We start from the raw sequence: 26145 nt of genomic DNA, 5'->3' as shown, positions 1-26145 counted from the left end.
AAAGTCAATCAGGTTTATTTTGTGTTTTGGCATTAACAGTTAAAGCCTGAAATGCAAAGGAATAATCAGCGCTGTGCTTCAGGTTTTCCTTATGTAGATAACACCAAGCTTCACACTAAATACTTAGTGAAATTTATTGGATTGAATTATGTTGATCCTAAGGTCAGCGGTAGTACAGTGCAGCTAGGAACCTAGTCCATGTTAAAGTTACTTAACTAATAAAAATGGGAAATTAATCCATCCATGAAAGCACCCATATGTTGATATAGATTTATATGGATATTTAAAGGTCTGTGTATTTTGCTTGCCTAGAGTCAGCTTTAGCATTGGTAAGTAACAGGCATTTCTCCTGAAATGCTAAGTTTTTTTAGTCATATATTTACGAGGTAAGCAGATTTAAAATGCTTGCCCTAAAGTAAAACAGTCCTAGTTAAATGAGCAGCTCCTCCATAGAAAAATCTTTGTCACAATGGTTTTCCTAGATTGTGTTATATTAAGCAAGAGAATCTCATTTTATATAGTTGTTCCTCTCCAAGCCCTTTCTTCAGATCTTACAACTGATGTTGAGAAATCAGAGCTAGGATAAGACCAATGAAACCCAACTCTTCGACTCTCTCATAAGCTCTTCTGTGATGTTCATGCAGGAGGAAGTGGTAACTTTGTCTTCTTCTCTTAAACCTCTCTAGGTATCAAACTGGTTTGGAAATAAACGAATCCGGTACAAGAAGAACATAGGTAAATTTCAAGAGGAAGCCAATATTTATGCTGCCAAAACAGCTGTCACGGCCACCAATGTGTCAGCCCACGGAAGCCAAGCTAACTCACCCTCAACTCCCAACTCAGCTGGTTAGTGTTTTCTTTGATTTGGGGGAGTGGTTCTCCATTTTATAGGTGCTTTCCCTACACTGGGGTTTCCTTGTTTTGGATGAGTTGATTTATGTGTTTGTCTTTTTTATCATTGATGCTACTTTGGGTTTTTCCTTTTGTTTTCAAAATGCAATGTGTTTTGCTGTCTATAAGATAGGCTGGTCTGAGGGTTTGCAGTCGTGTGTCTTATTTAAGTTGGACAGAGGTAAATTAATTGGTTTTGATAAGGAGACCTCTAAATTCTCCTTTCAGAGATTTTAATAAGTAAGCTTGACCTAATACTTTGAGGTAGTCTCTTGGGGCTCACGCATTTAGTTTGTCTTGTATATCTATCTTGCTGTTCCCATCACATGATGTCTGAGTCATTTCTTGCCATGCATTCTATGCAGGGGTATTCACTCTTCTTTAAACATCTCATTAGAATGTTCTGGTCTGCAGAGCCAACTATGATCATTGCTATCAATTGTTTATTGTTGTTGTTCTTTACTGTTTTACTGTGTTGGTTTTCTTTATGTAAACTACAAAGAAAATTGCCAGTCATTAATTCACATGATCCAGATTCCAATTTTCCTATTATAGTATCTGTCATGTGCTATGCTCCTGATTTTATTTCAGCAAATGTGCATTATATCACTAATTTCAGAGTTAAGGCTAACATAATATATTTTAGGAGTGTGCCAGTTCTTAATTTCCACATGTGAAAAAAAATCATCTGTAATACATAAAATATAACCTTGGTGTTTGTACGCTTGGTATTTGTGGAAGGTATCCATGTTGGTGCTTTATTAAAGGGAAAACCAGAAATATTTCTTATTAAAAATTATTTATGTATTAATAATTAATATTAATAAAAGGCAGATTACAATATTTCTCCCCATAGTGAACCAGATGCATTGCTTTTGGCTATGGGGTGCACATTTAAGAAAATTGATGCCTTCAACTTTAAAAGGTCACAGATTTAAATGTGTTAGATCATAATATGATTTTTCAATCTAATTTCTAACATTTGGGAGGTTTGTGGTATCTTTGACCTCCCAGCTTGTTTACCCACTAAAATAAGCTATCTTTCTGCCTTATGGTAGATTGTTATTGGAGATATGTAAGGCTCCACACACTAATGTTTTCTGTGAGCTTCTGGACACTTCTAATTTGTTATCATAAGGTTCTCCAAGTCACAGGGCTATACCATCACAGACTTCTTTTGTTTAAATGGAATCATGCAAGAAGAGTGGCCTGGGCTTTGTAAACATGGATATGGTAAGACAATGTAGAATTCAATCCAGTTTTACTTTACCCAGCACTCCAGATTAGGTAGGGAGGATATTTGCTTTTTGAGGTTTTGTGTATGAGTGTGTATTTCCTTCTTTTCTCATCAAAGTTTTGTTGACAAAGGATCAAGACTAACAGGTTCAGTAACCAAAGAGTTTCCTTCTTTCCCATCTGGTCAATTATTAAGCATTTCAGACCCAATAGCACCAGTTGAATTGCACTGCTAGGCAGACATTTTCACTTGTCTTTTTGGAAGAAGTTTTATTCTGTCAACATTAGCAAAAACACACTCAACACTCTTGCAAAGGTTATCATAATGCAAAACAGATATCAAAATGACTTTTTCCTGTCCCTGATATATCTGCCTCGCAGATGGCTTAGCATGATTTATGACTAGTCCTTAGAAGGACCCCATGGACTCCCTTCATTACTAAGTCCGTAACTTCTTTATTCTTTCCTAAAGCACTTAAAAAGAGAAAAGTAAGCATTTTAACCCCCTCGTCTGTGTTTAAGAATTATGTTGGCTCTCTTGGAATGTCAGTCTATGATTACAGTTTTCTGAGGAATTTTTCTGGTGGCTTAACCTTCATGTGACTATTCTGAGCACAGAGTAAATTATTATGGAAAATTTGAGCTAAGCTTTCCAGTGGTGCCTGAGTTGTTGGAAATAATATGCAGAGAAATCCCTTTGTATTTTTCTAAAATAGAGACAAAAGAAAATACTATTGTATATGTGCAATAGCATGGAATTTTAAAAGATAAATGTTCTAACAAAAAAAGTTATAAATGGGTTTTTCTATATTTTCTTTGCTCTTAACACAACCCAAATCTCTACTCAGATAAAGGGAGGACTTTCAGCTTTTCACATAGTGTGTTTATAATGTTATATACCAGCTCCTTGATAATGTCAAAGAGTAAATGATAACTGATATAGCAAGTTTTAAATAAGAGGGTAGTAAGTGAAAATATATTTTGTTTGAGTTTGAAGTCCAGAGTTCTGAAACCTGGAAACTTTTTATATCCTCAGTATCGAAGCAAGAGTTTTTCCCAAAAGCTTTACTAAATATAAATACTTATTTCTACTGCAAGATATTTTGCAAGTAAATCTTCTTCCTTATAGAGGCTTTTGTGTGGAGAGCAGTATTTCACGATCTTTATTTAGGCCACTTCTAAATATTCCTGTTTGTTGTTATATGCCCAGCTTCCTATTTCCTTAGGCATAATACATAAAAGTCACACAGGGCTAAGTCCTGTGAGGAATTAGAAAGCATTTAGAGATACTTGGAATGCTTCATATTTTATGCCAGCAGAGCTGGGCAAAATGGATGGAACAAGGATAAAGAATAGAAAGAAGACAAGAAAATTAATTGTTTTGAAAAAAAAATGGGGACCAATTGAAGCATAGTTATAACCCTGGGTCCATAATTCTGGAGTGAACTAAAGTGATGCCTTTTCAATTTCTTATTTTTGATGGACTGATGAAAGCAAGAGTTAATATGTCAGAAAAATAAGGCACTTTTAGGAAGGTTGGATTATCTACTGGGAAAAGTTGGAGAACTTTTTAATATCCAAGAAGAAAGAAATTGGCTTGTGGGTTATAGATATTTTCTGTAGCATGGTATCAACATTGATATCTTATCAGAATCTGTGATTAGCTCAGCAGTCCCTGTTTTTTTGAGGCTCAGCACCCATAGATTAAATCATTTTGCTTAGCTTTGTGTGTGTATGTCAAGGACAAAGGAGATTCAGCCATGACAATTCTTCCTCCGACACTACAGTGGCAACTCTAAACTCTTTTATATATTCTTACTGTACTCCTAAAAGGAAGTTTGGTGTTTTGAGGGATTGGTGGAAGATTATCATATTAAAATCTCTGGCCGCTGGCTTCCTAACAGAAGTTGATATATAGTACACATGGCCAGAGAGAAGGTGACACATGCAGAGAAGTTTACTGACACTTGCACTAAATCTGGAGACACCCGCATGGTTTTGTTTTTTAAAACCAAGAGGAAGAATGTATCCCATTGATGTTTTCTGCTGTGTTCCTTCTTCCCATGTTTCTACCCTTAATCTCTAAGTGGAGGATGAAGACACAGCCTCCTGGAACTGGAGCTCTGAACATGTGCAGCTACTAAAGCGGTTTCATACTGAACTAGATAAACATTCCCTCTTGTACTTTGCCCTGAGTAGAAAGTAACAATGATTATTTGATTTTGAGAGGGGAAAATCATGGAATATAGAGAAATGAGCATGATAGAGTTAAGTTTACATTGAGCAAACAGGCTCTGTCTTCCAGCATTCAGATGGTGTAGGAGTCCAGTCTGATCAGACTGGCTCCCTAATCTCTGTGGAGCTTTGATGTCTAGACTGCAGAATTTAAGGCAACACTTGCCATTCATCTGCTTCCTAAAACTGCTGTGAGTTACAATGAGCTAATATTTTAACCACCCTGAGTTCCTTAGGAAGGAAAAGGAAATCCATTTTTGTTTCAGGTCACTGGTTCTCAGCTGGGGTAAACCTGACATTCTTGGCTGTCACAGTCATCGGGGGAAGGCGTTCCTGGCACCTTTTGGCCAGGGATGTGTTTGACCATCTTATGATACATAAGATATTCCTCTGCAACGAAGAATTATCAGGTCGAAAATGTGAATAGAGCCAAGGTCAAGAAACTCTGCTCTGGGTTTAGATTTTTATACTTTTATTTTTTCTTTTTTTTTTTTTTGGATTTTGAGGTTAGCTGAGTTTTTGTTTTTGTTTTCTGAAGAAATTTAATTCTGGAAACTCTTTAGAGTAAAAATAAAGTGTTCAGGAAATTGTCTTATGAAAAGGGATGTTAACACATCTCCACATTGTGTTTGAGTGAGCAAATGCATCAAAATCCATAGGTGATCTATTACTTCTCTGTTCAGTTGAGTGCAAATTTAGTTTTGTATATGCCCCCCAATGTCTAGATTACAGTGTAAATGAGCCACTTGCCTCCCTCCCCAAGCCAAATTCAGAACCATTTAATTGGTAGGCATGTCTTAAATTGTGCTTCTAGTCTTTGCCATTACTTTATAGCCACCGGCAGGTAAGGGTTCAGACTGACATTCTCAGCAAGCCAGGTGATTCTGTTGTAGTTCTTTGAGAATTCCGCAGCACCTCTGAGAGAGCCCATGTACTATTTGTCTATGAGTCACATCCTTCCCAGGATGTTATCCAATCTAGTATAAGTTCTTTCCAACTTCCAGTGCCAGGTGAAGACTGTGTCTTCCCGCTATTATTTAGATTTTTGTGTGGCCTTGTGTCTGCTCCATTGCAGTATTCGTGACACCAAGTCTCTCCCCTCAGTGCAATGACTGCCTCTAGATACTTATCAGAGAGGCAGAAACCATGGCGCTGTTGTACACGGATGTGCAGAGACAATGAAATGCTGAAACAGCACAGCCAAAAGCACGGGGACTCCTCTGCAATTGCTGCTCTGATTCAGATTCATTTGTACATGGAGTACATTCATATGCGCATATTTGTCTCTATGTACATTAGGCAGCCAGACATATTTACAGTTTATCTATGCACATGTATTTTTTTTAAATCATCTGTGTCAATTGCAATGTCTGTCTTGTAAATGGCACATTCCGTGCCTTCATGGTTCTATGGATGCCGTGTTCCTTGGCGTCAACATAGCCCTTTGGGGCTTTCTTCCATTTCTCAGTCTGTGTGCTAATTTCCAATAAAGAGTCAACCAAGCATATAGAGTGTCTGTTTATTACATGGTGTTCGGTTGGGAGAGAAATAGAATACCTGAGCTTCAAACTGAATACTCTCAGGGGATAAAAAAATCTGATTCATATAAACAATTATAATTTGGGTTCTTAGAGCTGCTGGGTCTTGACTCTGAGGACATCTAAATGTGGGCATGTGTTGTAATACTATAAAGGTATTAAATACTATTTAGATTATGTTGCTGTGGTTGAAAGAAAGATGTGAGAGGGATGTAACTATAGATCATATATTATATATCTTAACATAAGAATGTGATCTGTGCTATGCACTACTTCACCTACGTGTTAGGGAAGACTGTTTGACAGATTTGCACCACATTAATGGAAGGAAAGCCCAGACCGAAGCCTCCGCCCACTGACTGGGTGTAAACCATACCTGACCAGATCTTGTATTTATTTTGCCTAAGACCCAACTTTTCTAATTCCTTTCAGATAAACTAAACCTAGAAATGTGTGCCAGATGACATTCACAGACATGCTACAGAGCCATGAGAATGTCATAGTTCTTTGGATGGTGCCTGCCTTGTCCCCTACCCCTCAAAGCAGTCCCTTTTTCACAGGAGAAGGGGATGAGAGTGGAGGATCTGTCTACAGAATATTAATACTGAGCTGGTTCCTTGCATATGGATTAACACCCCAAAGAACAAAGCAGGAAGGAGATGTTTCTTAACTTGAGGTTTTCCCCAGGTAAATTGTCCTCAAGTAAATCATCTGGTCACTAAATGACTCTTATCTTGGAAGGATGAGGGTACCATGAAGAGTTAAGGAAAGGGGCAGAGTTTAGAAATCACTGCTAGTTAAATGGTCCTTCTGTGGAACAAATAAACAAACAAACAAAAAAAACCTCCTGTTCTGCTTAGCTGCAGCTCTTCATGTGAGATGAGGCAGCTCTCTAGGACAGCACAGATCCCCATCATGGGAGAAAAGAAAGAGTCAGAGCTGGGGCATGAATCATTGTTGTGTGATTCCACACGGATGATGGTGGTCTCAGAATTCAAGAGCAGGAGTGCAATTTGAGCACTAAAGGGATGGAAAAAATAGAGTGGAACTGACCTGGGTCCCTGAGGTCTCTCCTTTTCCAGGCTAATGTCATGTTTTAACCAAACCTTGCACGTCAAGCTTTCTTTCCTAATGCGCTGAGCTGCACGATGACTTCAGAATAATAATAAGTTTTTCCACAGCCTTGTGTTTAGGTTGAGGGGGGGACTAGGTTTACCATAGTGGAACCAGTGGAACCCGGGTGGTGCCTGCAGTCTGAGTCTGGGAGAAAACGTCATCTCTAGGAGGCGAAAACAGATGGTTAAATACTCTTCTGGAGACCCACTTGATCATTATTATTATAATTTCATATTCCGTGCATGCCTGAGAATTCCTGGTTCAATTTCTGTCTCATCTTCCTCCAAAATGGCAGGTGGCAAGAAGAGCATATTATTCCCGTATATTTTTGCAGCCTTCTTGGCTCTCCTAGACTGTTTGCCACCCAGAAGGGGACATCATCTTCTTTCTAGAAAGTGAGGAATGTCCGTGACTCATATCTCAGAGTATCCCTACTGTGCAGCGTTGCCTTTGTGCCCTCCCACCCCCAGTTCTGCTCCCCACGTGAGGGTAGATGGGTGTAGCTTTAGCTTATTTAGAATCTAGCTGACAGCCCAGGTGCTCCATCATGGTGGCAGAAGCATCATTGACCAGCCCATAGTCTCCAGCTCATGGTTCCCCCAGCCAGTCCCAGAATTTTAGAGGCGTGAAAGAGAGATCCAGTGGCTGGAAACTGTCTCTAGTTCAAATAGACCCAAGTTGAGAAAATACATGTTTCCTTTCTCAACTTAAAGTTGCTAAGGGGAAGCAGTCCTACAGGCAACTTGCAGGGAGATGTGGGCTTCACATAACATGAATGATATGCACCCTTTATTGCTTGCTCTGTTCTTCATGCTACTAACCAGACTCTGTTGATATTGTTTTGATTTTAGTTTTGTTTGGGGGGGGTTGCTTTGCATGTCGTTCTTCCTCTTGGCTGTTAGTTGCGGGGGTTGAGCCTTTTCCTTTCTGTGATTCAGGTGCCTCACTCTTTCCTTTCCAGGTTCTTCCAGTTCTTTTAACATGTCAAACTCTGGAGATTTGTTCATGAGCGTGCAGTCACTCAATGGGGATTCTTACCAAGGGGCCCAGGTTGGAGCCAACGTGCAATCACAGGTAGGGACCCAGCCAATGTGCCGCCAGGTGAATGCCTTAGAGTCCAAGGGCCGTCAGTCGGATCGGCACTTCCTGCTTCTGTCCAGACAGAAAGAGACAGAGAGAGATGTAGAGACAAAACCTTACCAACAACCAAACCAAAACAAAGACAACCACTGTCGTGGGGAATCTTGTCCACACTTTGTGAATGCATTTGGCTCTGGCTTGTCAGTCGTACGAGGAAGGCAGGAGAGGAGCAAACACAGGGTGAGGTGACCGAGGCGAGTGGACCCCGTGTGTTCTTTGCTCACAGAAGGGAAAAGGAGGAGTTCAGGCTATCGGCTTGCTTTCCAAGTTTCTTTCTTGTTTGTTGGTTTTTCCTCACTCAACATCTGCCCAATATGGAGGTCATTAATGACTAGGCACATACCTTCGTATCTCAGGTTTTCATTTTAACCTTTAAAGATACCCAGTCAGGTTGACTAAATTCATCTTTGTAGTCATCCTTGAGGTCAAGGGACTTGAGTTTCTGGTGACAAGTCTGGTCCATGCTGGGAAACAAAACTCAAGTTGTGTGGCGTAAGCCTTATTCAGCAGCTCACCTTCACGACAACTCAGAAGCCATCCTTCTGTGTGAGCACACGGCCTGACGTGACAGGGTGAAGTGGTGGGCTCTGGGTCAGGGTCGCTAGGGCGATTCTGAGCCATGCCCACCCAGGGTCCCACCTGCATGAGGAACAAGAAGCATTATGTGCCTGGAATAGACTGACTAGCTGGTGATTCAGCCCCTTGCTTTGGAAACGTTGCCTGGCACCAAGTTTGAAGATACATAGTCAGGCTTTGGCCAAATGACTAGACAACTGGCCATTATTTAAGTCCTCAAAAAGACAGCATTAGTCGTACACTGTTCTCTCTGTGAGGTGGCTGGCTGGCCCTTCTAAACAGAACCTTGACTTTTATAAGCTCCTGAGCAAAGAAGTTATGTAGGACGATCTGGAGAGAAGGGAAAAATCTTTCAATCTCCCCACTCACCCACTCCATCACCCAATCCCTGCTGTCTTAGGCAACAGTAGTTTCATTGTTGGGAAACCCAGCTTCCTTTGACCGTTTTTCTGTCTTGCTGACTAAGCTCAGAAAGGATAATGGATTTGGCATAGCGTGGAGGCCAGCCTCCTAATGGTTCCTTTCCCAGGAAGAACATCTCCAGTGGTTGCGTTAATTTGGTGTGCACAGACGGTAGCCTGTGTGGTGATGAGCTGTGTCCCTTACGCTGCACCTCTCTGACTAACCTCCTCTCTGTTCGTCTGTTTAGGTGGATACCCTTCGCCATGTTATCAGCCAGACAGGAGGATACAGTGACGGACTCGCAGCCAGTCAGATGTACAGTCCGCAGGGCATCAGTGTAAGAAAACAAGGCTCCCCCCCCTCTGTTTCTGTTCTATCACTGCCAATTATTTCAAAGCCATAGGGCTCAGAATGCCACTTAGTAGGACTTATCTTAGCTTTACGGTCACCTAGTTTCTTGTTTCTGTATCAGTCATGCCATCGGCAGCATTCTACCCTCAAAAAACGTGGCGGTTGGGCAGGCTTCATGCAGGCAGCTGGCGTCTAGGGCTGTCAGACACAATCAGCGTTTGCATGGCACCTGCGGCCACATGCTTTCAGCTGAGAGGGGCTGCCGAACAGGTGACACCTGGTACAGGGGTAGGCGATGTCGCCACAAGCAGGGACCTGAGAACCTGGTGGGGGAAGACCGGTAACCGGAATCCCTTGCATCCTGGTCTGTGGTCTTTAAAAGAAACACCTTTCTCCCATCTAAGGATGATTTTAAAAAAATGAACACAGAGGCTGGCGATGTTGAAGGGGTGGGGAGGGGTGCAGACCATCTTCTACTTGTTCTTGGGTGCACTGGCGGCTCCTGACTAGCATGAAAATTCATAGCGACAAGCTATGTCGCACAGAGTGAAATCGATCAGACAGACACAAGGAGAACCGAGTGTAGATTTGGGACAGCAATCCAACTTGATTTCTCAGATCAATCGTCCGCTATCTCAGCAGCGGTGACAGCAAGCTGGGGCAAGAGGGCAGTCTGGAAAAGGAGGCTGTTCTTTGGATCAGGGGTGATTTCCTAGGCTTTTAGAGGTCATGAGATGCTCCAATAGAACTATTGGCTGAGAGCTAGCTAGGAAAACTATGATTGGATGATGGTGAGGATTTTTTTTTTTTTTTTTTTTCGTTTCTGTTGTTGGGATTAAAATTCATTAGGGATGGTAGGAAGGAAAGGTGGGCATCATATGTTAGTGTAATCCTCGCCTATACTAATTGAGGTTTGGCATCTGCAATGGAAATAGTGAGAGCTTTTCAACTCTACATTGGGGAAATTGCACATGACGATGGCCAGACTGGAAGGAGACAAGAGGGTACCAGCTGTGTCATCAGAGGAGGAGTGGTTGAAAAAATTAGGAATTCTTAACCCATTAAAGAGAAGGTTTGAATGGTAAGTAATAGCTTGAGACATGCTGTCATCTGTGAGATATTGGCTTCATTCTGAATGATCTAAAGGGAGTAGATCAGGATTCTACCTGAGTAGAATCTGCTCAGAATCCTGAGTAGAAACATTTCACTTCAACATCGGAAGGTCCTTTCTTACAGTCAGCACTGTCCAAAGAAGGGGTCTCTTGCCTATGGAAGCCAAGGATTCCCCGTCATTGGAGCATTCAGGCCTGGTCTGGCTAACTATTAATACTTGGTCAGGATGTTGTGGCAGAGGCTTAAGTACCAGGTGATGACTGTCTTGGTGACTTTCAAGGCCCCTTCCGAGTAAGAATTCTTTATTTTCTACCTTCCTTTGGCAAAATCTCCTCTGAATTTCTATAATATTTGTCAAGTTCCTCTCTGGGAGGGAAGTGGGAGGTCAAAGCTGACCCTGTTAAACATACTCTGGGCACCTATGTCTGTTTTTTAGAAAGAGTTTCCAGAGCAGAAGGATTTTTCCCTTCTTGGGCTTATACTAATTATTATTCCTATATTCATGGCTGACTTGCCAGGTGCCTGCTTAGAAAAATCCAAGACAGTATGATGGAGAATTCTGTTCTCAAAAATGGATTCCAAATGAATTAAGTTGTTCTGTGTTGGGGGAGGGGGGGTTGTTCAAGTGCATAGGCGTGTATACATTGGCTGGATCTTTTTGAGCTGGAAAAGTTTTGCTCTGTGTGTAAGTGAATGAGAGGAACATGATGAAGGATAAGAGTGTGGGGAGGAGACTGTGGACACACTCAGAAAGAGAACTGAAGAAACGCTATGTGACTGGGCAGGAAGTTGGGCTGACAGCTCTGCTAACTTGGCGTCTTTCCTAATTGGGCAGCACAGAAGAGAGGCGCTCTCAGACTCAAGGGGCTCAACGTGGGCCCCTCTGACGTCATCTGGTGGGCTGGGAATCATTTCTGAAATAGTGTAGCCACACATGTGTAGACTATTATGTCTGATTACATAAACCCACCACAAAAACTGGGCTGGAAAATGCCACTTGAAAGAGTCTCATTTTGTATTAATTTTTTTCCCCTGTGAACTGTGTTTATTTTATTTCAGGGTCTTTAGTACACAGGGTAAATGAATCAAAGGCTGATGATGATACGGTCTGTTCCTTTGGTATCAGTTTTAAGTTGTGTCACCTGTAGGAGACTAAGCTTGTCAGAGCTATTTTTAGAGAGTGATATTAGATGCTGAGATATGTACAGAGAGGGGTACTGGCTGCTAGGAGGAGGAGAGAGAGAGAGAGAAAGGAGTGAGATGAGAAGAGACAAGGACAGGAATGAAAAATTTGAGCCAAGGAATAAAAATAAACAATTCCAAAACCCAAGGAGGCAATGGAATTCCCAGCTGGGCTCTGGATTGTGTTTCACTCAGTGGAGGACATTTTCTGGGCAGCCTTTATCTGCTCTCCCGCCTAGGTTTTTACAGCACCCACGTCGTATCCAACCAGCGTCTATTTTAAATCTCATGGAGTTCAGACCACTTGCATTAACTCAGCGCATGCAGCAATGGGGTCACAATGTGTAGTGGTGAGAACGCTGCCCTGGGAGTTGAGAGACTCTGGTCCTTGTTACTCTCGTGTCCATGCGCAGGCGTCAAACCTTGTCTTTTATAAAATGGGGTAGTATTTCCCACTCTTAATACCTTCGTGGCTACTTTAGGGGAAATGAGAAGGGCTTGGCAAAGCATCCATTGTTGCACACGAGGGCAGAGGAAATGTTGTAAGTGATAACTTTCTAATTTGCCCTTTTCCCTCTGTGTGAGCAGTTGTCCCAGTAGGTAGTTCCTAGTGAAGATAGGTTAGGACACAGTTGTCATTTTTTTCCCTCTTCTGATGGAGAGGTATGCTCTGAAAAGGATACAGAGCTAGACCAGGCTTGAGGACCCCCGTCCTCAGCCATGGTGGGCATAAAATTACACCTCCTCACATGCTTTGTGCTCCCAGATGACAACGGGCCATATTCACTGGGTTTAGAGTGGTTCTAAGAGATGGAGGGAGACTAGTGTACTTCTCCGTCCATCAGACAGACTGAAAGATCACTTAGCTCTCAAAGCCACTCTTTGCTTTCCTATGACCACCATCCTCCTTCTAGAAAAGTTTATTAGCTAGGCTATTGTGAACATTTCTTAATTACCATTACTGCCTTTAGTGTCTCCTTTCTCTTACCCACATCCCCTGAATTTTGTCATTCCTTGCCTAGAAATCATGAGCACCTCTCTATTGCCCACCTAAGAAAATGCAGTCCCTGAGTCTGACATTCAGAATCCTCCACTCTCTGGCCCCATCTACCTATCCATCCCCCTCATCCTGTCAGCCAGTTATCTTTGGATGCCAGGCAATGTGGTCAGCTCACCTTTACCTGGCCACACACATCCCCCTACCTTCACACCTGTGTGTCATCTATGGAAATATCCTTTCTTCCTATATTACCTTCCCTGTCCCACCCACTCCCCCACATCCCACTGACTGTCCCACACCCAGCTCCTCCTTACTGTGTGTCTTCTTAACCCTCCTTTCCCTCCTCTCTATCATATATACACATTCCCTTGCATTACAGATATGTGCACAGACACACTTCACACTCTTTCATTCCCAAATACATGTCCTAAAATGTATATATTAGTTGCTCAAAACATGTTTGTTGAATGAATAAATCAGATAGAAGGAGACAAGCTACCACTGAATTTTAAAATGCCACATCTTACATAACAGCTGTAAGGGATCCAGTAATGACTTTTCTCTTAAATGACTTACTAACTCACAATAGGCTCTCTTTTTAACTCAAAAAGCTTTTTGAGTATTTGTTTCTGGAAAAACTTTTTGACCAAGGCAAATTCTCTGAGAATAAGAGTCAGATCAGCATTAAATAAATTAAGCTGCACAGTGGTGATATTTTCAAGAGAATTATCACTTTGGATTCCTTAATGCTATCTTTCCTAAAAGAATCCGCTCACCAAAACCTGTCTGTGGGCTAGCCATCCACATAGCAAGAGAATATCTTTTCTTTTTCTAAAAAAAATTTATTGAACTATAGTTGATTTACAATATTGTGTTAATTTCTTCTGTACAGCAAAGTGACACAATTATGCATATATACACACACACATTCTTTGTCATATTCTTTTCCATTATGGCTTGTCATAGGATGTGGAATATAGTTCCTTGGGCTATATGGTAGGACCTGTTGTTTATCTGTCCTATAAATAATGGTTTGAATCCGCTAATCCCAAACTCCCAGTCCTTCCTTCCCCTCCCCCCTCCCAGTCCCCCTTGGCAACCACAAGTCTGGAGAACATTGGTTTTTATGGGGTTCTCAATGTTGTCTCTACCAGACTTTGGACCAGAACCTGTACGAACAGGTGAAAGGTGGCAGCAACTGGAAGTCGGGAAACTTGATTCTTCTTGTGGCTTCTTTCTGGCAAGTCTCTTCACCTCTGTATCATTCATCTGTCAAATTTTCCCAGCGAATAAGCTCTAAGGTCCTTTCAGCTTAGTTAATTCTGGAGTCCTACAAGTATGTTGTTTGATTTCTACTGTTCACTCCAGGGACACCAGACTCAACCGTAGGCTCCTCTCGCCAGACAGCTTTTTCATTTGAGTTAGCCTCCACCATGCCTTCTCGCTGCTCCATCATTTACCCCTCTGATCGGATCTTGAGGAAGGAGAGAGCTTGCCTCATGTGAACGTCTCCCTTTGAATTCAGAGATTGGTGGTGGCAGAAAGCATTCAGTTTTTAGAGTGAAATAATTTATTTTTAATTATTTTAGAATGTGACTTAAGTGAGTAAGTTCATTCCAGTCCCCTCTTAAATGTTGATCAGATAACCAGTGTAAGAGTTTTCTTACTCAAAAGATGAAGTGAAAATGGAAATAAAACGTTGGTATTCTCTCTATAAAGGCAGAGTGCTATTAACGTCAGTTGATGACAGAAAAATCTCATTGATTTTACTTTGTGATAATTATAGTAGTTGAAAAATAGCGATGAAGCTTTGATCTTTGTAAACCATAACATATGTGTTTTTATTTTTGTTTTTGCTTTTTCCCATGTTAAGCAAAGGGACAAAAGGACATTTACAAAGAAAATAAATAAAAAGTAGAAATTGCGGCAAAAAATAGTGAACTATTTTAGTGAACATGTTTCAGGCATTTGGATATCACAGAGGTTACTTGGTAATACTTGGCCACATGCCAGCATTTTAATTTTTTCTTAACTACTTCTGAGAGGCCTCCTTCCACTTAAAGTATATAAGATGTTGCCACATGTGGAATTGTAGGGAATTGTGGGGAGTGAGAATGATAATTAAAATCATATGCAGATCTTTAAAAACTCACTTTAATTATATGATGTCTTAATTGTTATTTCACCAAACCAAATGTGAATTTTGACGATATTAAAACATTCAGATGTGCCCCCAGTTAGTTGCCTTTGGGCTCCTCTGGTTCTGTGACCAGGTAGCAGTGAACAGCCCCAGGCTAGGGGGTAAAGAGTGTGAGGACAGGCTTGAACATAGTGAACTAGTATCTGCAGGGTTGAAGGCAGGGGTACAGAGCTGATGGACTCCTGCCTTCCAGAAGCCTATTGCCTGGTTCTTCCTGATGACAGAGCCAAAAGGAAACAGAGTAAGTCCCTTTAGCTTCTTCCATGATGTGGCCTTTCAGCCTTAATACCGTTATCAACTGAGCATTTGAGACCAGAAAAGTATTTTGTTTGAGTCCACAGTAGTTGAAGCAAAAAAAAAAAAAAAAAAAAAAAAAATCCCAATATTGTAATTTCATATGCAATCCATTGGTTTCCTCAGCTGCCAGGTGAAAGTCCTTATAGGTATAAAAGATGAATGAGGCCAGATCATTCAATGGCATATTCATACATTCATATATTCATTCATTCATTTACTCATCTATTCATTCATATATTCATTCAATAAATATATCATCAATAACATTTTTGACCTAAGGGAATGAGGCTACTTCATAATATATTCAGGTCAAGTTGGAGACCCTGATGCCAATCAGGATGTATTTTAACTTTCAGTCTCACACAACACTTTATTTGAGATTAGACTTCCTGTTCTTGGAATACTAGGTAGGACAAGGGAACCAATAAATTCTGCAGTTTAGGAGGGGATTTGAAATTAAGTTATAACGCAAAAGAGAGGAATTCAAGACCAACTAGCAATAGTTTGAGAAATCTGCTCCCCTCCTGACAAAAATGTCATACCATGGACCTATAATAAAGTACGTATCCTTTTGTGGAGATGCCTTTCTCTTTAGAAGTAGATGTAGTCACAAAGAATTTTGTTGATCTCAAACCTAGTGATACAGTCACCCCAAACATGATCACATTTAAAGTGTATGTGGGGAAATGTTTCTGCTACTTTCTGCCTGTGTGACTGGACAAGTCACCTTCTCTTGATAGGATTCAGTTTCCCAAACTCTAGAAAGGATAGTTGAGCTGAATGATGTCAGAGGCCTCTTCCAGTATCCCTGTTCTTACAAGCATGATGTTTTTCCATTCCTAAGAAAATATGGGAGGAAAGGAAATATACTTAAAAGCTATAAGGAAAAGATAAATTTGTGTTTTGGGGAAGAGTATCATCTATGCTTTAACAATGGTACCATGCTTTTTTCACTGAAATTGATATGTTACATCATCCTGCCCATTTGGGCCCACACGTGTCCCTGGACAGTCGTGCTGTTCTAGGGCTAGGACTGGGTTAGTTGTTCCAGATTCAAGTCTCCCCTGCCTTCTGCTCTATAAAGAAAAAAATTAACAGCCTCCAAAGGACAGTTTATTTTTGTGGTTGTTCCTGAAAGCAGCATAGCCCCTTCAGTTCAGTTCAGTTCAGTCACTCAGTTGTGTCCGACTCTTTGCGACCCCATGAATCGCAGCACGCCAGGCCTCCCTGTCCATCACCAACTCCCGGAGTTTACTCAGACTCATGTCCATCAAGTTGGTGATGCCATCCAGCCATCTCATCCTCTGTCGTCCCCTTCTCCTCCTGCCCCCAATCCCTCCCAGCATCAGGGTCTTTTCCAATGAGTCAACTCTTTGCATGAGGTGGCCAAAGTATTGGAGTTTCAGCTTCATCAGTCCTTCCAATGAACACCCAGGACAGACCTACGTAAATATTAAGCTAATTAAATTGGCTGAATTCAATTGTGGGAAAAGTTAGTATTGATTTCAGAAGATGGCCCCCTCGCCCTCTAGGAAGGAGTTTCATGTTCTTAGACAAACTTATTTTCAGATAAAATATTAGACCTCTTTTTAAAAAAATACAATCGTTGTTTTTTTTTTTTTTTTTTTAATTTTTTTTAGTTCTACCACTTTATTGCTACCAACCCATTTCCCTCCACCCTCGTGCACACATGCTCAGTCATGTAATCCCATGGACTTCAGCCCACCAGACTCCTCTGTCCATCGACTTTTCCAGGCAAGAATACTGGAGTGGGTTGCCATTTCCTTCTCCAACAATCATTATTTTAAAATTTGGTGAATTTAAAAAACCTCTATCTCTGGCTCTAATTGAGTTTAGGGAAATTCTATTCCACGTCTAAATATTCTCCAGTTTCACAGAGATATAAGGCAGAAGACATGACTGATTTGAGTCTGAAGCAACTAACCAAATAAGTAAATGAATAAATGCTTTATTCAACAGATTTATTAAGAATCTTCTGATACCCAGTGCCAGGAACGCAAATATCAATAGAACATGGTTCTTGTACTCTGTAAAGTCACAGAAAGCTAGGACTGGGAGTTTCCTGGTATAGTTCCCAGCTTCTCTGAAAGGGAAGGACTGTGGCACCAGATATCATCAATGTAATATTATTTTTAAAGAATTTGGGGAACGGCCATCATAAAAAGTATTTACATATGTATAATATTCCTATCAACTAAAAATATGTGCTTATAAACATGGACTGACTTTGCCATTCATTTATAGATTTGCAAGGTGACTCTGCCAAAAACTGTTCTTCTCATCTAAATTTGTGCTTTGCAAAAGAACTTTTTTACACTGGTAGAAATTTCACTGATGTCCTGTAAGTTAACCATTAGCCACACGTGGTTGTTAAGTACTTGAAATGTGGCTGGTGTGACTAAGAAAATGAATTTACCAATTGTGTCTAATTTGATGGCTGGTGGCTGCCATGTAGGACAGAGCAATTCCAGATGCTCTGCCAGTCCTGTTCAGTTCAGTTCAGTTCAGTCGCTCAGTCGTGTCCGACTCTTTGCGACCCCATGAATCACAGCACGCCAGGCCTCCCTGTCTGTCACAAACTCCCGGAGTTCACTCAAACTCACGCCCATCGAGTCGGTGATGCCATCCAGCCATCTCATCCTCTGTCGTCCCCTTCTCCTCCTACCCCCAATCCCTCCCAGCATCAGGGTCTTTTCCAATGAGTCAACTCTTCGCATGAGGTAGCCAAAGTACTGGAGTTTCAGCTTCAGCATCAGTCCTTCCAATGAACACCCAGGACCTATCTCCTTCAGGATGGACTGGTTGGATCTCCTTGCAGTCCAAGGGACTCTCAAGAGTCTTCTCCAACACCACAGTTCAAAAGCATCAGTTTTTCGGTGCTCAGCTTTCTTCACAGTCCAACTCTCACATCCATACATGACCACTGGAAAAACCATAGCCTTGACCAGACGGACCTTTGTTGGCAAAGTAATGTCTCTGCTTTTTAATATGCTATCTAGGTTGGTCATAACTTTCCTCCCAAGGAGCGAGCGTCTTTTAATTTCATGGCTGCAATCACCATCTGCAGTGATTTTGGAGCCCCCCAAAATAAAGTCTGACACTGTTTCCACTGTCTCCCCATCTATTTCCCATGAGGTGATGGGACGAGATGCCATGATCTTAGTTTTCTGAATGTTGAGCTTTAAGCCAACTTTTTCACTCTCCTCCTTCACTTTCATCAAGAGGCTTTTTAGTTCCTCTTCACTTTCTGCCATAAGGGTGGTGTCATCTGCATATCTGAGGTTATTGATATTTCTCCTGGCAATCTTAATTCCAGCTTGTGCTTCTTCCAGCCCAGCGTTTCTTATGATGTACTCTGCATATAAGTCCTGTAGTGGTCACCAAAAGTGGCACAATAGTGTTCAAGCTGTGAAAACAGTAGGCTTCCTAACACAGAACACAGAAAGGCATGCTTTCTGCTTAAATAAGCCTTCCCTTGTATAAATTGAACTCTATTAAAAATTAATCATATGCAAGAAGTTAACTCAGATTAGCATAATAATGTGCTTTAAACAGTGAAATAATTATATGAAGGAAGATTGAAAATACAAATACATAAATACCAACATTTATTATGGTTCTATTTGCAGTAATTTCCAACTCTGTCCACCCCTAATCATCTAATCTAATAATTTTCCAAGCTTAAGCTGGACATGTCTTTGAATTCATCTTGATTTAAACCTTTCTTTATGTCTCAAAACCCTTTGGGACTTAGAGAGGACCAGTCTCTGTTTTGGACCTCTCAGATGACCAAAGTCTTTGCTGGCGCCCTCTACTTAGATGTTCCTTCCTCCCAAGTCAGCATCCTTTGCATCACCTGGGAGCTCGAGACCAATGACGAATCTCAAGCCTCACCCAAACTCTTAAATCCGATTTCACAGGTTAACCAGATCCCATGGTGATTCCTAAGCACATTGAGTTTGAGAAGCTCTGTTCCAGTGGGTAAAGCCTTTCAACACTGCCTAAGACTTCCCTAAGAAAAGGAATTATGCAGCTATCTTTGCATTAAAGTTTCTTTTTTTTTTCTTTTTTAATTTTTCCAGTTTTATTTTGAAATTTTCCAACATATAGAAAATTTAGAAGAATTTTATAGCAAAACTTACCTGTATACCCACCACCTAGTTTCTGTCATTAATGTTTGACTACACCGGCCTCATTGTATATCCTTCTTTGACATCTCTATCCTTCTACCCATCTATCAGTCCATCTTTTTTTTATTTTTGATGCATTTCAAAGACAACAGTGCACTTTCACCTAAATAAATACTACTGGTATGTATATCATTTACTGGAGTTTGATATTTGTTTGTAGTTTTTTCCTCTTCTGAGGTAAAATTTTACACAAGTAAGTGTAAAAACAGTAAGCCTATATTCTCTAAGTTTTGACAAATGAAATACACTTGCATCTAAATTTCTTACCCTTCCGTTTCTTGGGTCTACCCCTTTCTCATAGTTTACAAAACGATCAAAGAAGAAGAACAGGAAGAACGAGCTGAGCGCCAAGTTGTCCACAGAATAGTCTGCTCTTCTCCAGCCTCAGATGTTCCCTCCTCTCCCCACCCCGAGCTACTGCTCACCCCTTCACTCTACCTCATCTCAAATAGGCCCGTTCAGAATTGAATAAGATGGTTTATTCTACATTTGCTTTAGGTTCTGACTTGATGTGCCTGCTTTTAAGGCTTTTAAGACTTATAGCCCTCTTCCATACCAAGAACTTTCAAAATATATAGACATAGAGACTAATGATGTTTGGAAGGTAAATTATCATATGATCTCCTCACTTGTAAGAAATTACATTTCTCCTCTTTTCATCTTTTGCCGTTTCTTCCCCTTTCTTCTCTAGTGTCTTTTAGTTTGAAGTCAAACTCATTTCCTGAAAACTCCCCCAAACTTCTGTGAGCTTATTAGTTTTTCAAACTCACACACCTGTCTAAAATCATACTTTATTTCTCCTTCAGGAATTGCTCTAGCCTGGGAGTGTGTAAGTCAGTCTCAGGCAACCTGTAGACCTACAGGATGCTCTAATAGTAAGAACATGAGGTTCTGGAAGGGACGTTTCAGGTCCCTCTCTCATCAGAACTCGGGACAGAGGGATCCAGCAGAACAACTGAGGGTTCTGTGCCTTTTTAGAGGGGTAGAAGAATAGAAGCACAATTAATTACATGCTTAATGTTCCGGGGATAACTTGAGCCTCCACCAGTATCCATGTCTATACTAAGAATACTAACTCATAATATTTATTGAGGGCCCTATGGCAACCCACTCCAGTTTTCTTAGGGGCTTTCCTGGTAAAGAATCTGGGCTCAGATGGTAAAGAATCTGCCTGCACTGCAGGAGACCTTGGTTCATTCTCCTATTAGGGAAGATTCCCTGGAGAAGGGAATGGCTATCCACTCCAGCAGTATTCTTGTCTGGAGAATTCCATAGACAGAGGAGCTTGTCCATGGGGTCACAAAGAATCACACACAACGGAGAGACTAACACTTTCAGCTTTTCATTTTAGACCAATATCTTTATAAACGTTCTCATCTCCATTTTATAGATGAGAAAATGGAGACTCAGTGAGGTTAACTGGTTTGCCCAAGATCAAACTGCTAGCCAGTGATCGAGCCAGGGTGTGGACCCAAGATGGTCTAACTACAAAGCTTCTGTTCTTCCCCTTTATGCAGACTGACCCTTGAAACCCTAGTCCTAAAATGCTTAATTGAGGTGGCAAGAACCTTACAGTAAGATAATCCATTATATTTCCTGATAATTTATATTTTGGGGCCAGGCTGATGTTGGAAAGAGCTATAAGAACTCAGTTATGACTATTCTGTTATATATCTTATCAAGGTAGCATCTAGAAGGCTTAAGGTTGATTAGTTCTTTTATTAAAAATAAATCTAAAAATTATATAGAAAGTCCTTACCTGGATACAGCTTACTCTATAGCACTACTGTGTCATATTTAGTTAGCTAACTTAGCCAGGGATCCAGGTATCATACACAAGATGGAAGATGAGCATTGACGAAACTGGGGTATTAACTATAGAAGTAACAGTTTTTCCTAGATCAATAGAAAAGAAAAGAGGGAGCCACCTTGCTTCACAGGGCCAGGACTTCTACCAAGTGTCCCTCTTTGTCAACACTTAATACCTGGCATTTTTAATAATGGAAAAGAGTAAGGATAAAAAAAAAAACGAGTTAAATGAATAAGTGCAACAAAGTACATGGATAACAAGGATAACAAGCTGTATTCATCTATGGATGAATGAGGCTAAAAAATAGAAGAAAATAATGGCAAATTATAAAGATTCAGGAAATAAGAGAAACGTAATTAAGAAGAAAATAGGCAACGGAAGGATAAAAATGGCAAGAGATGGAGAAAATTGCACGTGAAATGGCAAAATGAAGGTTACAGGCAATTATGATACACAAGTAGCGAAGAGAACAATTAAAACATAAAATAAGCTAGAATGAGTGGTTAAAATAAATAGCATCCACTGAGAACATACTTACAAAAATTATAAAACAGATCAAGTAGTAATAAAATAAGGAAGTGGTATAAAGCAGTAAATTAAAGAACAATTAAAAATCAATAAGAGAGAATTAACAGACTAAAATGACATTTAATAATTGTATTAATAATAACACTTATTGACTTCTTCCCATGTGTTAGGCATTTTAAACACATTAGCTTATTTAATTCAACTTTATTCAAATAATTAGGATATTTTTAAAATGTAAACAAAAAAAGTTTAGAGGATGGTAAAATCAAGTATCACAGCAGCAGCAACAAAAATCTAAAGGTTAAAAAAATCCTTACAGGTGTCAGTTTTCATTCTTTGTCTAGTGTAATTGTTTTTGCTGCTGAAAGTCACCAAGTATCTGCCCTGGTACTTCTCCAGATCACATTCTAGAAGTGCCTGGCACTGTAAATGTTGTTTTTTTTAAACCCCCATGTCCTCCTAAGCTTGGCCTTTCCTGGAGACAATTGCTGGTAGTTAAAATCCCAAGCAGTAGAATCCATGGTCCAGAACCCGTGGCAGTGAGAGCATCTCATAATCCTACTCAGTTTACAGGGTTTAGATGAGGATTATCTTCTCCCAGAAGTTCTTTCTAGTTCCTACATAGCATTTACTTACTGCACTGGGCTTAGAATGGGAGTTCTGTTTTCTCTGTTTTTAAAGAGACTCCAGAAATCTGGATTTTGGCAATACTTTCTCTATTTATTTTTTCTTTAAATTTTTAATTTATATTGAAATATAATTGACTAACAATGTTGTGTTAGTTTCAAGCATACAGCACAGGGACTCAGTTATACATGTATCTATTCTTTCTCAAGTTTTCTTTTTCCCCATTTACATTATTACAGATTATTGAGCAGAGTTCCCTGTACTATACAGGAGAGCCTTGTTGTTTATCATTTTACTTTTTTAACTTTATATTTTATATTGGAGAATAGTTGATTCTTTACTTCTCTCAGCCCTAGGTTTCTGAAGAGGATTCTAGTTGGGGATTTCAGCCTGCAATGCAGACCTGGTACCTAGCGGTTCATAATACATGCTTTTTGCAGTGAACTACTTGAACCTATTGTCAAAAGGTTTTTCTTTACTTATTTTCTTATTTTATTGTTTTAAATTAGTAACCAACTTGTGGCTGGATTTTCTGTCTGGAACTGCTACATGTTTTTGTGTTTTTGCCTTTAGAGAATGGTTTTCCTTCTTTTTATTTCTATTTATCACATCCTCGTACCCATTTTTACCACCAACTTACATATTATCATGTTACCCAGTAATCTTTACTATTTCCCATGAGAACTCTTTGATGGGTATGTTCAAAGACCAGATATCTGTTGCTGTTTCTTCTCTTCCTCATACTTTTCTCTGGGACAAGTGTTGTCTCTGAGGACTTGCGCTTAATCTGCAATTCCTTCATTTATTCACTCATTCACTCTTTAGATCAGCAGGCATTTGCTTGGGATTTATTTTTAACCAGTTATTGTTGTGGCACTGGGACACAGAAAACAAAAAGGAGATCAACTGCTGCTTCTCAAGCAACTCTCCATCTCGTCCAAGTTAATTGCTGTGTTTAACCTCCTTCCTTTGACCCTATTTTTGTAGAATGGGAAAAACAACTGATTAATACTCTTCACAGGTAATTATATTTTGAGAGAGTCGTGAAATCACCTGCTAACGCTTTCTTCTCCAGGCAAAAGGGTCTCTCTTAACCTCTATCTTTCTTCCTCAGACCTAGATTAGACCGTTAATTGCACTGGTCTTTTGTCCAATGAGCTCTGGAGGTTGGCCATGACCTTTCAAACATGCAAGACAAAGATCTAAATGAGATATGAACTTTCCTTCCTATGCCCTGTTTCAATTTTACATTTACTTTTTTATTACCAATAAATATTTAATGTAGAAAATTTGGAGAATGCAAGAAAATCACACAGAAGAAAATTACTGTTAACTCTGTGCTTGGCAGCCTCCTAGCATTTTGTGTATAAGTATGTTTTGTGTGGGTGTCACAAAGTTAGGATCATATGGAACACATCATTTTGTAACCTACTTATTTTACTAAAAATATATTATGAATATTTTCCATATCATTAAACATTCTTCTCAAACATAAGTTTAATAGCTGCATAAGAGCTTGTTACTGGAAAAGTCCATAATTTATTTAATCAGTCTCTACTGTAGAACATTTAAGCTTTTTTCTTTTTTTATCACTATTATTAATAACACCATGGTAAACATAATAGTATAGAAAATTCAGTGCATATTTTGTATTATTTCCTTGAACAAGTTCTAAGAAATGGAGTTGCTGGATCAAAGGATATGAAAAACTCTAAGGCCTTTGTGATGTACTGTAAACTTTTCTCTTGGAAATGCCTAATAATTTATGGTTCCCACAAGCATTTTTGATCCTTCCCATTTCCTCACATTCTCAGTTAACAATGTTTTAGCAGTTTTTCAGTCTTTGTCAATTATCACATTATACAATGGCATCTCATTTTTAGTTTAATTTGTATCTCTTTGATTTACTAATGAGATTGAACATTTTTCATCTGTTTGTTTCTTAAAATGTTCATATTTTTCTTATTGATTTCTAAGAACTTACATAGTTCAGTTCAGTCACTCAGTCATGTCTGACTCTTTGCAACCCCATGGACTGCAGCACACCAGGCTTCCCTGTCGTTCACCAACTTTTGGAGCTTGCTCAAACTCTTGTTCATCGAGTTGGTGATGCCATACTGTCATCTCATCCTCTGTCCTCCCCTTCTCCTCCTGCCTTCAATCTTTCCCAGCATCAAAGGCTCTCCCAATAAGTCAGTTCTTCACATCAGGTGACCAAAGAACTGGAGCTTCAGCCTCAGCATCAGTCCTTCCAATGAATATTCAGGACTGATTTCCTTTAGGATTGACTTGTTTGATCTCCTTGCATCCAAGGGACTCTCAAGTCTTCTCCAACAAAAGAATTCAAAAGCATCAATTCTCCAGCACTCAGCTTTCTTTATGGTTCAACTCTCACGTCCATACATGACTACTGGAAAAACCATAGCTTTCACTACAAGGATGTTTGTTGGCAAAGTAATGTCTCTGCTTTTTAATATGCTGTCTAGGTTGGATATAGCTTTTCTTCCAAGGAGCAAGTGTCTTTTAATTTCATGACTGCAGTCACCCCCTGCAGTGATTTTGGAGCCCAAGAAGATAAAGTCTATCACTGTTGCCATTGTTTCCCCGTCTATTTGCCAAGAAGTAATGGGACCAGATCCCATGATCTTTTGTTTTTTGAATGCTGAGCTTTAAGCGAGCTTTTTCACTCTCCTTTTTCACTTTCATCAAGAGGCTCTTTAGATCATCTTTGCTTTCTGCCATAAGGATGGTGTCATCTATATATATGAGATTAATTGATACTTCTCCCGGCAATCTTGATTCCATGTTGTGCTTCTTCCAGCCCAGCATTTCTCATGATGTATTCTGCATATAAGTTAAATAAGCAGGGTGACAGTATACAGCCTTGATGGACTCCTTTCCCAGTATGGAACTAGTCCGTTGTTCCATGTTCGGTTCTAACTTTCGCTTCTTGACCTGCATACAGATTTCTCAGGAGTCTGGTGTTCCCGTCTCTTTAAGAATTTTCCATATTTTGTTGTGATCCACACAGTCAAAGGCTTTGGTGTAGTCAGTAAAGCAGAAGTAGATGTTTTCCTGGAACTCTCTTGCTTTTTCTATGACCCAACAGATGTTGGCAGTTTGATCTCTGGTTCCTCTGCTTTTTCTAAATCTATGTTGAACATCTTATAGTTATCAGTTCATGTACTGTTGAAGCCAGGCTTGGAAAATTTTGAGCATTACTTTGCTAGTGTGTGAGACGAGTGCAATTGTATGGTAGTTTGAACGTTCTTTGGGATTGCCTTTCTTTGGGATAAGAATGAAAACTGACCTTTTCCAGTCCTGTGGCCACTGCTGAGTTTTCCAAATTTGCTGGCATATTGAGTGCAGCACTTTCACAGCATCATCTTTCAGGATTTGAAATAGCTCAACTGGAATTCCATCACCTCCACTAGCTTTGTTTGTAGTGATGCTTCCTAAGGCCCACTTGACTTTGCATTTCAGGGTGTCAGGCTCTAGGTGAGTGATCACACCATCATGGTTATCTGGGTCATTAAGATCTTTTCCGTGTAGTTTTTCTATGTATTCTTGTCAGCTCTTCTTAATATCTTCTGCTTCTGTTAGGTCCATACCATTTCTGTCCTTTATTGAGCCCATCTTTGCATGAAATGTTCCCTTGGTATCTCTAATTTTCTTGAAGAGATCTCTAGTCT

At 40.0% G+C, this 26145-nt stretch overlaps 1 protein-coding gene across 5 annotated transcripts in view; it reads left to right on the top strand.

Moving 5' to 3' along the window:
• PBX1 (PBX homeobox 1) overlaps positions 1-26145 on the top strand; it is a 294304-nt gene that overhangs the window by 246123 nt on the left and 22036 nt on the right. For 4 of the 5 annotated variants that reach the window (XM_061120216.1, XM_061120215.1, XM_061120217.1 and 1 more), the window contains 3 exons: positions 687-846; positions 7978-8090; positions 9382-9471. In XM_061120216.1, the coding sequence (XP_060976199.1) occupies positions 687-846; positions 7978-8090; positions 9382-9471 (363 nt within the window). The remainder of the gene's footprint in view (positions 1-686; positions 847-7977; positions 8091-9381; positions 9472-26145) is intronic. The other variant, XM_061120220.1, reaches the window with a different exon arrangement.

The sequence above is a fragment of the Dama dama genome, chromosome 20 (assembly GCF_033118175.1).
Source record: "Dama dama isolate Ldn47 chromosome 20, ASM3311817v1, whole genome shotgun sequence".
Classification (NCBI taxonomy): Eukaryota; Metazoa; Chordata; class Mammalia; order Artiodactyla; family Cervidae; genus Dama; species Dama dama.
Note: the sequence above shows the minus strand (reverse complement) of the source record. Positions and strands in the feature narration are given on the sequence as shown.